This window comes from Rhinopithecus bieti, unplaced genomic scaffold, assembly GCF_001698545.2.
Source record: "Rhinopithecus bieti isolate Rb0 unplaced genomic scaffold, ASM169854v2 scaffold_8783, whole genome shotgun sequence".
Lineage (NCBI taxonomy): Eukaryota > Metazoa > Chordata > Mammalia > Primates > Cercopithecidae > Rhinopithecus > Rhinopithecus bieti.
Genome location: NW_016806197.1, coordinates 2,459,193 through 2,472,602, shown reverse-complemented (window position 1 = coordinate 2,472,602; position 13,410 = coordinate 2,459,193). Strand labels below are relative to the sequence as shown.

At 38.6% G+C, this 13,410-nt stretch overlaps 2 protein-coding genes across 2 annotated transcripts in view; one reads left to right on the top strand and one right to left on the bottom strand.

The window, feature by feature from the left end:
* UBE2H (ubiquitin conjugating enzyme E2 H) overlaps positions 1-13,410 on the top strand; it is a 123,647-nt gene that overhangs the window by 65,209 nt on the left and 45,028 nt on the right. Inside the window, exons 2-3 of the mRNA XM_017875046.1 lie at positions 4,628-4,704; positions 5,938-6,012. Of these exons, the coding sequence (XP_017730535.1) occupies positions 4,628-4,704; positions 5,938-6,012 (152 nt within the window). The remainder of the gene's footprint in view (positions 1-4,627; positions 4,705-5,937; positions 6,013-13,410) is intronic.
* LOC108531558 (up-regulated during skeletal muscle growth protein 5) lies at positions 10,368-10,726 on the bottom strand. Its single transcript, XM_017875047.1, has one exon. It carries the CDS (start codon positions 10,667-10,669, stop codon positions 10,493-10,495), a length of 177 nt encoding a protein of 58 aa, XP_017730536.1. The 5' UTR covers positions 10,670-10,726; the 3' UTR covers positions 10,368-10,492.

The window sequence follows — 13,410 nt, the reverse complement described above, 5'->3', positions numbered from 1 at the left end:
CAGGAGGTCTCGATCTCCTGACCTTGTGATCCGCCCGTCTCGGCCTCCCAAAGTACTGGGATTACAGGCTTGAGCCACCGCGCCCGGCCTGCAGTGTTTTTCTTTAGACTAAACCTAAATTCTTTTTTCTATCTCATTTAGTGTCTGTACCATTCCAAGGCAGCATAAAGTTAGCATAGCTTCTCATTTTACCAGTTTGGTAAAAGTTTTAAAGATTTAGTTCAGTTTGCTTTTGGGTTTTCATATGAGGTAGACTATGAGAACTCTTTATGATGTGATATATAAAAACAATCCCATTGTATCTGGCATGTGGGCTGTATTGGGGATCATGGGAAAGAGAAGGCTTAGAGAATCTTCTTTATAAAATGGATGTGAGTTTGGACTAAATTCCAAACAAACCACAAAATGGAAGGAACCTCGTTTTATCACATCCAGGTAAAGGATAGAAAAGGTATCTTCAGTTTTCCCAGAAGTGACATCCACGAGGACAATTCGTGATTTTAAATGATTAAAAGTAATTGCTGTAGATCAGTGTCATTCATAGCAAATTAGTTCTTATCAATGGAGAATGCTGCATCTGTGGATTTTTATGTTATAAAATTAGTTTAAGACTTCTTTTGTTAAAGTCGTTTAATCTTCTGCACTACTCCGTTCTTTCATTATCCTTGTCAGTTTTAAGGGCTGGAATATCTTTGTACAACTAAATTCAGTTGACTTCTTCTGGATACCCAAGTTGAACAGACACCACATACATTAGTGGAGCTCTGGTTGGAAAGGGCCCTAGTAGACATTACTAGTAGCCTACTGCATATAGTTTGTGTTTTTTGGCTTTTTTTTTTTTTAAGAGAAGTTCTCACTCTGTCTTTCAGGCTGGAGTAGAGTGGTACAATCATAACTTATTGCAGCCTCAAACTCCTAGGCTCAAACAATCCTCCTGCCTTAGGCCTTCCAAAGTGCTGGAATTATAGGTATGAGCCAGTGGAGCCAGCCACCTATTGTGTAAATGGCTTATAAGTCATTTCACCTGGCTAGGCATGGTGGCTCATGCCTATAATCCCAACACTCTGGGAAGCCGAGGTGGGAGGATCACTTGAGCCCAGGAGTTCAAGACCAGCGTGGGCAAAGAGAGAGACCCTGTCTCTACAAAAAACTAAAAAAAATTGGCTTGGTGTGATGGTGCCCGCTGTAGTCCCAGCTAGGGGGAAGTAGAGGTGGGAGGATCACTGGGAGGTAGAGACTGCAGTGAGCCATGATCATGCTACTGCACTCCAACTTGAATGACAGAGTGAGACTCTAGCTCAAAAAAAAAAAAAAAAAAGTAACAGTAATTCATTGAACCAGTTTCTTAATAATAAGTGTTTAGACTGTTTCCATTTTTAAACTTCAAATATTCCAGTAAACATATACACAGATTTATCAGAAACATGTATTTCTGTAAACTTTTATTAAAGAATAACATATATACAAAAGTACAGAAATTTTATTCTTTTTTTTTAATGTATTTTTTCAAGACAAAGTCACACTCTGTCACCCAGGCTGGACTGCAGTGGTGCAATTTCGGCTCACTGCAACCTCTGCCTCCTGGGTTCAAGCGATTCTCCTGCTTCAGCCTCCCGAGTTGCTGGGATTATAGGTGCACACCACCACACCTGGCTAATTTTTGTAGAGAAATTATTTCTGTAATTCATTGATGAAATCTGTAAAACCCATACATTTATGTGTATCAAATTCATTCTTTTTTCTTTTTTTTTTTTTAGTTACATTTTTTTGAGATGGAGTCTCACTCTGTTGCCCAGGCTGGAGTACAGTGGTGGAATCTCAGCTCACTGCAACTTCTGCCTTCCGGATTCAAGTGATTCTCCTGTTTCAGCCTCCTGAATAGCTGGGACTACAGGCACCCGCTACCATGCCCAGCTAATTTTTATATTTTTAGTAAAGACAAGGTTTCACCAATGTTGGCCAGGCTGGTCTCAAATTCCTGATCTCAAGTGATCCGCCTGCCTTGGCCCCGCAAACTGTGGGAGTGCAGGTGTGAGCCACTGTGCCCAGTCTATTTTTCTTTTTTAATGCTTTGTAATTTTCTTTTGGGTGACATACTACAGCTTATTCTTTTTGCCATTGATGAACATTTGGATTGTCTCCAATTTTTGGATGTTACAAATAGTCCTGTGAACATTCTTAAACATGGGTTTCGGTGAATGTAACTATCCATATGTATTGGGCGTATCTCCGGGAGTAGCACTGACAGGCATAGGGTATGCATATGTGCAGGTTTAGTACTGCCAACAGTTTTTCAAAGTGGGTGAAACCATATCACACTCCCACCAGCAGTGTCTGACTGTTTTCAAAAAATAGCTTCATATAAGTGAAATTTGAATAGAAGAGTAAATTCATTTTAAGTTTTGGGATATAGTGCTGGATTTGTCCTCAGAAGTACTAATTCATAGTCCACTGAACACTGGATTTTATTCAGCTCTTCTGTTGTTTTCATTGTTTATAATGAAAAGTATCTTTTAAACTTCTTTAATGAGTTGGACGTTTTTATACTTCAGTTTTACCCATTTCAGTTTTCTTGACTTGGATGTTCTGGCCTTTTCTTTGTTGGGGTATTTGTATTTTTTTCTTATTGCTTTGTAGTAACTTATTTTAAAAATCCACGTTTTTTGTCTTCCTAGTTTGTCCTTTGTCTTTTACAGTATAGAAGTGTTTTCCATGTCTGTTTTCTTTAAGGACTGTATTATTGATATTTAATTTTATTTTAACTGGATTTGCTTTTTTTTTTTAACCTGACACAAGGATGCTTTTAAAAAAACTTTAAAATTTTAAACATGTTATACTTTTACTTATTACATTAACTTTAACTTTGGAATATTTTGCAGGATGTCACGGGGTGACTGGTCAGAGTAGGCATGCATGTGTCATTTGACCAAGCAAGAAATAAGCCAATTTTCCTATATGGACAGTATTGAATCCTTTCAGTGTGCATGTTTCAAAGGTAGTTAGTTATCATTTAGAAAAGAATTAGATCAAATTAGCCTAGACTGAACTATCTTATTTACATACCTCTTGTGGATACTATTCAGGGCTCTTGAGCAAGGACTTTACCAGAATTACACCTGGCCTCTTGCGGTCAGTTCTGTGTCCCGTTGGACACAGTCTTGGAGTGCCAAATATTTAATTTCGGATCTTTAAAAATATGAGATTATTAAAACTTTTTAAATGTTTCTATTTTGTGTAACAGTATATAATTTGCACTGCCGATGGAGAAATATGAGACCGGTCTATCATGTTTTCCTTTTTAATGTTACAGTGGGATTTGAGAGCTTCCCAAAGCCTCTGTCACCTAAAATTCCTACTGAGAGAATCATTTTTGGATTTTACCACAAAGCAGATACATAGAACAGATTTTAAACCAGTAGTCCTCTCTTCTAATATGGATTAATTTGGTTTCTAGAATTGAATCTTAGCACCTTAAAGGGGCAAGGATCTCAGGGGTAGGTAAGTTTTAGAGGAAGGGAGTACAGCCATGTTACCCCTCTGTGATTAGAGCCCTGAAGCATACCAAACCTCGAGGCAAGTCTGAAGAAGGTGGAGTTTGGGGGGCGGTGAAAACAAATGCTCTGGATGAGATCTGAAAAAATTTTTTTTTGTTTTGTTGGTCTTTTGCATTTGGCAGTACTGCTTGTGGCAAGGTTGTATCATTAACTGTGTTGATTATTCCATAAGCCAAGGAGACAATTGTAGGACCTCTCTTTAGTAAATCCCTTGTTTTAGGAGCATAGCATTTCCAGTGTAGGGGAATTTGTATTTTGGTGAACATTTGAATTTGACTAAAGGGAATACTGGGTTTATATGACAGACTCATTAGGGATAGATTGAGGAGGAGAGGGTAGAAAGGGAGAGAAAAGCTAAAATTAAGCACGTATTTTTCTTGTATATTTTTTATTTTATTTTTGAGACTGAGTTTTACCCTATCACCCAGGCTGGAGTGCAGTGGTGCGATCTTGGCTCACTGCAACCTCCGCCTCCCAAGTTCAAGCAGTCCTCCTGCCACAGCTTCCCGAGTAGCTGGGACTGCAGGCATGCACCACCATGCCTGGATAATTTTTGTATTTTTTAGTAGAGATGGGGTTTCGCCATATTGGCCAGGCTCGTCTTGAACTCCTGATCTCAGGTGATCCACCCGCCTCTGCCTCCTAAAGTGTTGGGATTACAGGCATGAGCTGCTGCGTCTGGCCAGTTTTTTATGTATGTAGGCAAAATGCAGTCTTACACATTTTACATGTTTAACCTGTCTAATCCTCACAGAAATCCTATGAAATGCTGTTTTCCCAATTTGCAAAGAGAAAACAAAGACTCAGGAAATAAATTGACATTATTTTGGCTAGGCTCAAAAACTCAGTAAATGGCAGTCCTGGGATTTGAACAGCTGTCTCTGAATCCAAAGCTCATGTGTATTCTTCTCACAAGAGTATATAGCCTCCTAAACTACCAGAATTATTATGTATATTTCATCAATGTCCTGCCAAATTTTGGTAACACTTTAAGTGGCATATCCTGGGAGTGTTATTGGTAATTCTGCCAGGTACTGTAAAGCCTGTGTAATTTCCTTTACCATCCACCTTAGCATTGAGAGTAAACATGAGGTTACGATCCTGGGAGGACTCAATGAATTTGTAGTGAAGTTTTATGGACCACAAGGAAGTAAGTACATGTGTTGGTATGTGTTCTTCTATTACAGTCTTTTACTCTATTTCTTAATAGAATATCAGAGACAGATGGTAGCATGCATAGTTTCTGAAAAGCAAGTTTAGTTGGACTCTGGAACCAGTGAGGAAATATTTCTCTTATCACAATTACTTTATATATAGTCGTCCCTTGATATCTGCAGGGGATTGGTTCCAGGACCACCTCATACCAAAATTCACAGATGCTCAAGTTGCTATATAAGATGACATAGAATTTGCATGTAACCTACACACATCCTCCCATGTCCTTTAAATTATCTCTAGATTACTTGTAATACCTAACACAATACAAATGTTACGTAAATAGTTGTTATACTATATTTTATTTATTTTTTAAGTGAAGGAGTCGTACTCTGTCACCGAGACTGGAGTGCAGTGGCACGATCGTGGCTCACTGCAACCTCCACTTCCTGGGTTCAAGCAATTCTCCTGCCTCAGCCTCCCAAGTAGCTGGTACTACAGGTGCCCAGCTCATTTTTGTATTTTAGTACAGACAGGGTTTCACCATGTTGGCCAGGCTGGTCTTGAACTCCTAACCTCAGGTGATCCACCCACCTCGGCCTCCCAAAGTGCTGGGATTAAGGTGTGAGCCAGCACACTTGGCCTTTTTGTATTTTTTTTGTGTTATTTTTAATTGTATTGTTTTTTATTATTGTTTGGATTTTTCTCTTGAATATTTTTTATCTGTGATCGGTTGAATCCAGGAGTGTGGAACCTGCAGATATAGAGGGCCGACTGTAGTTTTCTCTTTATCTCTATGTGACAGTACTAGACGTGAGTTGTAAATTCTGGGTTTTGTTATGGATGGCCACGTGGATGGTTTCCAGGAAATGTTTTTTGTTTTCTTCTTTTTGTCCTTGGAGGGGGGATGAATATGGGGTTTATTGAGATACGAGGGAAAGTAACATGGCTATTACTTACCAAATAATTGAATAGTGTTTAGTACTTTTGAAGAATCAAGTAAACTGCAGGAGAGAATGAATCTGTTTATTTTTTAACTCTGGATCTTCCCAAGAAAAGTATCTTAATCTGAACATGGTGCACCTACTGATTGTAATAGATCCCTGACTCTTGAAGGAATTAATTTGGAAGGTTTTCAGAAGATTAGGGGGTAATGTTTAATTTACACTCAGATTTATTTTCGAATTTGGAGACGCAGTTCTGATGAACATTTTTACTTTTATTTCAGCACCATATGAAGGCGGAGTATGGAAAGTTAGAGTGGACCTACCTGATAAATACCCTTTCAAATCTCCATCTATAGGTATGTGACTACTTGGTTTTTCTCCTTAGAGAGTTTTGAAATCTAAGGGGGAAAAAATCCTGCATTTCAGGGGAGATAATTCCAGAAATGGCTATCTAATTGAATTTTTCCTTTTTTGGCTTTGGTTAATTAATCAGTGACTTCTGGAGGGAACTTCTATAGTGTGTTAGAAGACATTTAAATATACCCTTTGCATAATTATAATGATCATTACTTTAGATTTCTGTCTTTCAATGTCAGATTAAACCAGCTTTCAGGCCCCACTGTCCTTTAAGCTGTTAGCAGGAAAATAATAAACATATCCTAAGTCTAATTTTGAATGCCAGATTGCAAGAATGAATGTTATATAGTATGTGTTTTAATCCTATCATTTTCAGAAATCCTCCCTAGATCCTACTTTGCTTTTTTGTTCAGTCCAACTCTGAGTACCTTACAATTAAATGACCCTTTGTAGTCTTCCCACCTCCAGTCTTTTCAGCCCCCTAAACAGCAGAAGAAAGAATAGAAACCTCAGTGGAGTTGTACAAAAAGGTACTTTCTCCTCACCTTCATCTCCCTTTACCTTGATGGGTGATGTTATTTACCTGTCACCCCCATTGAGGCACTCAGTGACAGATCTATCTGATTGAAGGTTGACACCTTTAAATATTTGGAGACTGTAGAATGGTAGTAATTTAGTTAATTTAAACCAACTTTTCTTTTTTTGCTTTACTTTATACATGTCTTTAAAGTATTATAAAATATTGACCAATTTTAAGTAAGAAAAATAAAATTGTAATATATTGAGCATTCTCTGACAGACTAAGCCTCATGTTCAGAATTGCCAGAGTTCAAACATTTTGCTACTGCTGTAGGCTGTCTTTTTTTTTTTCTTTTTTTTCTTTTTTTTTTTTTGAGACAAAGTCTTGCTCTGTCGCCCGGGCTGGAGTGCAGTGGCACGACCTCAGCTCACTGCAGGCTCTGCCTCCCGGGTTCACACCATTCTCCTGCTTCAGCCTCCCGAGTAGCTGGGACTACAGGTACCCCCCACCACACCCAGCTAATTTTTTGTATTTTTAGTAGAGACGGGGTTTCACCGTGTTAGCCAGCATGGTCTCGATCTCCTGACCTTGTGATCCGCCCACCTCAGCCTCCCAAAGTGCAGGGATTACAGGCGTGAGCCNTTATTTTTCTTTTTTTTCTTTTTTTTTTTTTTGAGACAAAGTCTTGCTCTGTCGCCCGGGCTGGAGTGCAGTGGCACGACCTCAGCTCACTGCAGGCTCTGCCTCCCGGGTTCACACCATTCTCCTGCTTCAGCCTCCCGAGTAGCTGGGACTACAGGTACCCCCCACCACACCCAGCTAATTTTTTGTATTTTAGTAGAGACGGGGTTTCACCGTGTTAGCCAGCATGGTCTCGATCTCCTGACCTTGTGATCCGCCCACCTCAGCCTCCCAAAGTGCAGGGATTACAGGCGTGAGCCACTGCGCCCAGCTGCTGTGGGCTGTCTTAAGAAGTAATGCCCGATCTTTTGGAGTCTAGACCACCCCCCCACTACACCCCTACTCCTAACCAATTGAATCAGAAATTTATTTCTTGCTACAGGGGCCTCTAAGTTTCAGCATTGTGAATGGTAAAGTGGGACTGGAGCTGTGAGGTTCAACACCCGAGCACATCTGACTTAGCACCTGTATAGGTGTAGAAATGTATACGCCTTTACACCCTCTCCTTTTGAGAGGACTTTTCTGTTGTGTTGGTGGTTCCCTGTCCCCAGTTTATTCATCTTCTAACTTTAGGGTGTTTCTGTCTATTCAGCCATTTAAAACTCTTATGCTGTTTAGTGATATGAATTTAAAGCCTTTATAGAAGTCCAAACCATGCAAGTTCATTCAGATATATTTCATAAATACCTACTTACCTAAAGGCTAAAAACTGGCATGCTAAGTCTGGTTTTGTTAACCGCACATTCCTAGTCAGAAAGGAAACAGTAGAGCTTGTTGAAACTAACAGTGAACTTATAGAAATGCAATTTCATATCCTGTAGAAATGTAGTTATTTCTCAGACCTATCTTAATGTATTTTTCTAGGTAATATGATTATCTCCTCATAACTTTCTAGTTAATAATGTCTAAACTTTAGGTGTTGCTTATTTATTAACTAATGACACAGAAAGCCTGCATGCTTTCTTAAATTAATGATGCAATATGAAATTTGGTTTGGACAAATGACTCAGCTAATTTAACTTCTTCATAATTTTTTCTTTTGCCTTTCTGTGTGCTTTCAAGACTTGATAATGCCTACAAATGTGTATCATCTTCTCTTAGGGAAGTAGATTTAGCTGAAATATTTGTACAAGCTGTTCTTGTTTCCTCCAGAGGAAGGTTGCATAAGAGAGTTTCAGTCAGTTGTGAGGGTGACCCATTTTCAGGTCATCAACAATGTAATTACTGTTGAGATGTGCTTTAAGCATTCGGAAAGATTGTGGCTCACTTAGAAAAGGCAAGGATTCCTTTCTGAGTTGCATAGATAGGTGTAAAATTATACAGAAGGGCGAGGAGGTAAGATAAACCCAATCTCAACATTCTTTTTAAATCTTGCACCTGTTGTATCTGGGTAGGTGTACTGTTCTTCCTGAGCCAAATTTTGAACTTTTAAACAATCAACTGTGCAAATTTAGATCAAACATCTTTAATGCTTGGATCTTGGAATTTTGCAGTGTCTGTGTACTTTGTTCTATTTTGTGTGTTTGCGTATGGATGTATATTTTAATTGTATAAATGACCCATATCCATTAGAGTGATGTAAGAAAATCTGTAAGCCAAAGTAAAGAAAAATCAAAATGTCTCATAATCTTATCCCTTAAAGGGTGTCATTATTTACATTCTGGCATATGCTCTTTAAGACATTTCTCTCTGAATATTTAAATATACATTCAGTATAATGTGATATGCTTATCTTTGGGACACTCTCCAAATATAGTTTTAGAAGGCTCTCAGTAGTTCCATGATTGCATGAGATGTCCCTTTAAAACAATTTGCATCTGCAAATGAGTTGGGTATTCTAAATAGTGGCATAGCTACTTTTTGGAAAGAAAAGGGATATAAATAGACACCTTAGGAGGTTATGAACTTACTCTTACAATGCCATTATTGTTTCAAACACTTTGAACTCTTTTTTTGGAATTTTACTTCTGTTTGAATATCATAAATGATGGCAAATATTGATGCTTTGAAGCTGGATATGAATTTTTGAAATGACTAACAGTCATTTAAGCCCAAAGAATAAGGTGCATGGAAAAACGAGTAATATCAATTGGGGTATAAAACTGGCCCTCTAGGCACTTTGAAAGAGTAATTATAAAACTCCTTTAATCAACTATAACATCGCTGAATATTTGCATAGTTTTCCAGAGAGACTGCTTTGAAATGAATCATATTTTAATCTTTTTCTGATTTACTTGAAAATTCAGACTTTTATATTTTTCATTCAGAAGCATTAGTTCTTAGAGTGCTTAGCAATGCTGCTGCGTGTTACTGTATAGGAGTTAGGAGAGTGTGATTGGTCAGTGGACTGACTGGTTATCAGGACAGAAGTTCTGGCCCTGGTTCTCCTTGACCATGAGAGAGATACTCAGCTGAACCATTGTTTTCTCTTCTAGAAAATGAGATACTAGAATTAAATGGATTCTGCATGTTTGATATGACCAGTATATTAAAACTCGGAGTACCTGGCATCCTGCTGGACATGAGGAAGGCTGTAGAAGATCTTTACTGGTTAGGAGAGAAGAGGAACATAAATACAATGCTACGTGTACTTTAATGGCATGGTTCCATTGTTTTTTAGGAGAGGTGTGAGTCAGCACCTCAATTTAGAAGATAGAGTGTAAGGAAGAAATAAATTTCTACAAGAAAGATTGTCTTCACAAAAGCTTCAGAGTTGTTGAGGTGTGCATGAGGACTTTAGAGATACTCATTCAGAACCCCAAGTAATCCCCAGTTCATGAAGATTTTGTTTTATGCAAAGAAGTTGCTGCAGAGACTGCCATAGCTCACATTTCTCCAGGTTCACAGTTTTTAGCCTTTGATACTTGCGCTCAGCTATTAAGTGAAAGCTTTCACTAAACAGACTTGTAGTTACAGTGTGGGTGAAATAAAGATGAATGATCTCATAGAAGAGGGTAATATAGTGTAATTTTTAATAAAATAAGCAGAGGATACAAAATGGTTTTATGTCTAATCCAAAAGAATGCAAATTAAAACGATAGTACAGTATATGATTTGTCAAACTGGCAGATAAAACAGTATTGGCAAAGATATTATGATATAACCAGTCTACCACTATGTATTGCTTGGTAAATATTTTATATCCTTCAAATATTTTTTTTTTCCAGGTTCATAATTTATTGTACAAATTGAATTATCACATGATGAGTTGGGATAGCTTCTCCAGGCATGGGAACTTAACAGATGAGGTTAAGAACTGTAGACAGTTTAAAATCCATTTATGTTGCTTTCACAGCTGGAGTTTTTTTGGATCTTAACTTGAAATACAAGACAATCAAAGCAATGCTTCCATATGTGGCCAGTACACAATTCCTTCTACCTGTGAGAGTATAAGAGTTGAAATATTTTTTAATACCAGTGAACTGGTATTGCGCATCACTTTCTGGACCTGCCATGATTTCAATCTGCCAAAGCCAAAAATTCCGCAGCTGGTGTCCTTCACCAAACGTAACCCCTTCAAATATTTTTATTTAAAAAATTTAAAATTATCTAAAAAAAATTTAGAAATGTGCACTGTCAAAAGAATACGGGAATTTTAGTATTATAATACCTAAAAGTCAGAAGCAACCTAAATGACCCAGTCTGTGATAAAGTAGCTAAGTGATAGTACATCTTAGTGAATAAAATGTTTTACGGCCATTACTCATGTTTTAACACCCTCTTCAAAGGGATGCACAGGAAAATTTTTTTATATAGTACAACTCTAATATTTTCCCATGCATTTCACATTTGAATGCCAAACTATTGATGTTATCCATAGCTGTTCAGTTAAAGGAAACTAAAAACATACTATTCTGTAATTTCCAAATAGTCTACAATGTTTGCTTTTATTATAAAAGTATTTTTAAACATATTGCAAATGTCTTTTGACTGTCCTGTCTGCATCATTGTCTGAGTCTACACTTTGCTGTCTTTTGCTTTAGAAAGCCATCAGGCTCAGCCAGAATTCCCCCCGGTAGCTTGCTTAGGACCTGCCTGACCCACGTGTTTCCCAGCAGCCTCCCTTCTTTTTTCGTTTAAATTTTAATTATGTGTGTGTGTGTAAGTGCACACACAGTTTTCCTTCCTTTGTTTTCTGCTTAAAGTTTAGAGTTTAGTCCATCTCAGATACTGTCTTTACACACAACTTTCTTCACTTCTTTCTTTCCCCTTTTTCTCTTCTCTTGGGTGGTTACCTCAAGTACTTCTCACCTTTTTCTTTCCTGCCTGACTCTTCCACTTCCCCCTTCCCTCGTTCCATTTATCTCTTCATATAAACCGAAATAGGCCCCTCTTTAGAGCTTATAAATCATAATGGGGATACTTTTGACAAGCCTAAGCGAAGGAGAAAAAATATAAAAGTCTTCTAATAAAAGATACAGGGCCGGGCGTGGTGGCTCACGCCTGTAATCCCAACACTTTGGGAGGCCAAGGCGGGTGGATCATGATGTCAGGAGATTGAGACCATCCTAGCTAACACAGTGAAACCCCGTCTCTACTAAAAATTCAAAAAATTAGCCGGGTGTGGTGGTGGTTTGCCTGTAGTCCCAGCTGCTCAGGAGGCTGAGGCAGGAGAATGGCGTGAACCCGGGAGGCGAAGCCTGCAGTGAACCAAGATCACGCTACTGCACTCCAGCCTGGGCAACAGAGCAAGACTCTGTCTCAAAAAAAAAAAAAAAAAAAAAATGGGGGGGGGGGGGGGTATATAAATAAAAAAAAAAAAAAAAAAAAAAATGTGTGTGTGTGTGTGTATATATATACATACATATATACACACACACACATATACGTATATGTACACTATGTGTTTATATATGTGTGTATGTATAAATTGTATGTGTGTGTATATATATATAATTAAATTCAGGGCTTCTAGCTGCTAAACATCTTGCAACATCCAGAAGTTCTCTTCTGGATCTATTATATTCTCCTTCATATCATACCTACTTTACTTAAACACTAGCATTCCAGATAAAATTAAGACGTTGTCATTTTATCTTACATTTAAATGATTATTGGCTACTATTAACAGAATTGTATCCTAATTTCAGCTAGAACTATAGAATATTTTATAATCCTTTGTAAATAACTTTAAGAGCAGCCTAGGAACCCTGTCATCATTTATACTTCTTAAAAAATAGAAAACTGTGTTATAAGATCCAGGTAACAAGTTTAGAAACCAATTTGTGAAATGCTACCAATCTGTATCTACGTATTTTCAGTGAGGAGGACCCTCTACTAGGAGCAGGCTGTATGCATTGCATCTGGGTTGCAATTTGATGATACCAAGGTTGGGAAGGTAAGAGAAATGAGTTGAGAACAGGATTCTGGAGGAACTGCTGAATGGTTTGCTGAGCGTTGGTAGAATGGTCAGGTACAAAAGTAGCAAGCTCATGCTGCCATAGAACTTGATGTGAGGCCAGGCACAGTGGTTCATGCTGTAATCCCAGCACTTTGGGGAGGCTGAAGCGGGCACATCACTGGAGCCAAGGGGCTCGAGACCAGCCTGAGCAATATGGAGAAACCCCATCTCTAAAAAAAGATACAAAAATTAGCCGGGCATGGTGGTGTATACCTTTCGTTCCAGCTACTTGGGAGGCTGAGGTGGAAGAATCACTTGAACCCAGGAGGCAGAGGTTGCAGTGAGTTGAGATAGCGTCATTGCACTCCATCCTGGACGACAGTGAAACTGGTCTCAAGAAATAAAAAAAATTAAAAAAAAAAAAGAGTATTTGATGTCAGTGGCATGAAGCAAGAACTTGCTAAACCCATTTGAGTAAATAAATGGAGACAAAATGAAAAAGTCACGGCAATACAATAGTTAAAATACTCTGAGCTGGCCGGGCGCGGTGGCTCAAGCCTGTAATCCCAGCAGTTTGGGAGGCCGAGGCGGGCGGATCATGAGGGCAGGAGATCAAGACCATCCTGACTAATACGGTGAAACCCCGTCTCTACTAAAAAATACGAAATATTAGTCAGGCGTGGTGGCGGGCGCCTGTAGTCCCAGCTACTCAGGAGGCTGAGGCAGGAGAATGATGTGAACCCGGGAGGCGGAGCTTGCAGTGAGCCAAGATCGCGCCACTGCACTCCAGCCCAGGCAACAGAGCCAGACTGTGTCTCAAAAAAAAAAAAAAAAAAAAAAAAAAAACACAATTTT

Bases quoted from the DNA above. Each gene is read 5' to 3' on its own strand.
- LOC108531558 (XM_017875047.1), bottom strand. From the start codon at position 10,669: ATGGCAGGTCCAGAAAGTGATGCGCAATACCAGTTCACTGGTATTAAA.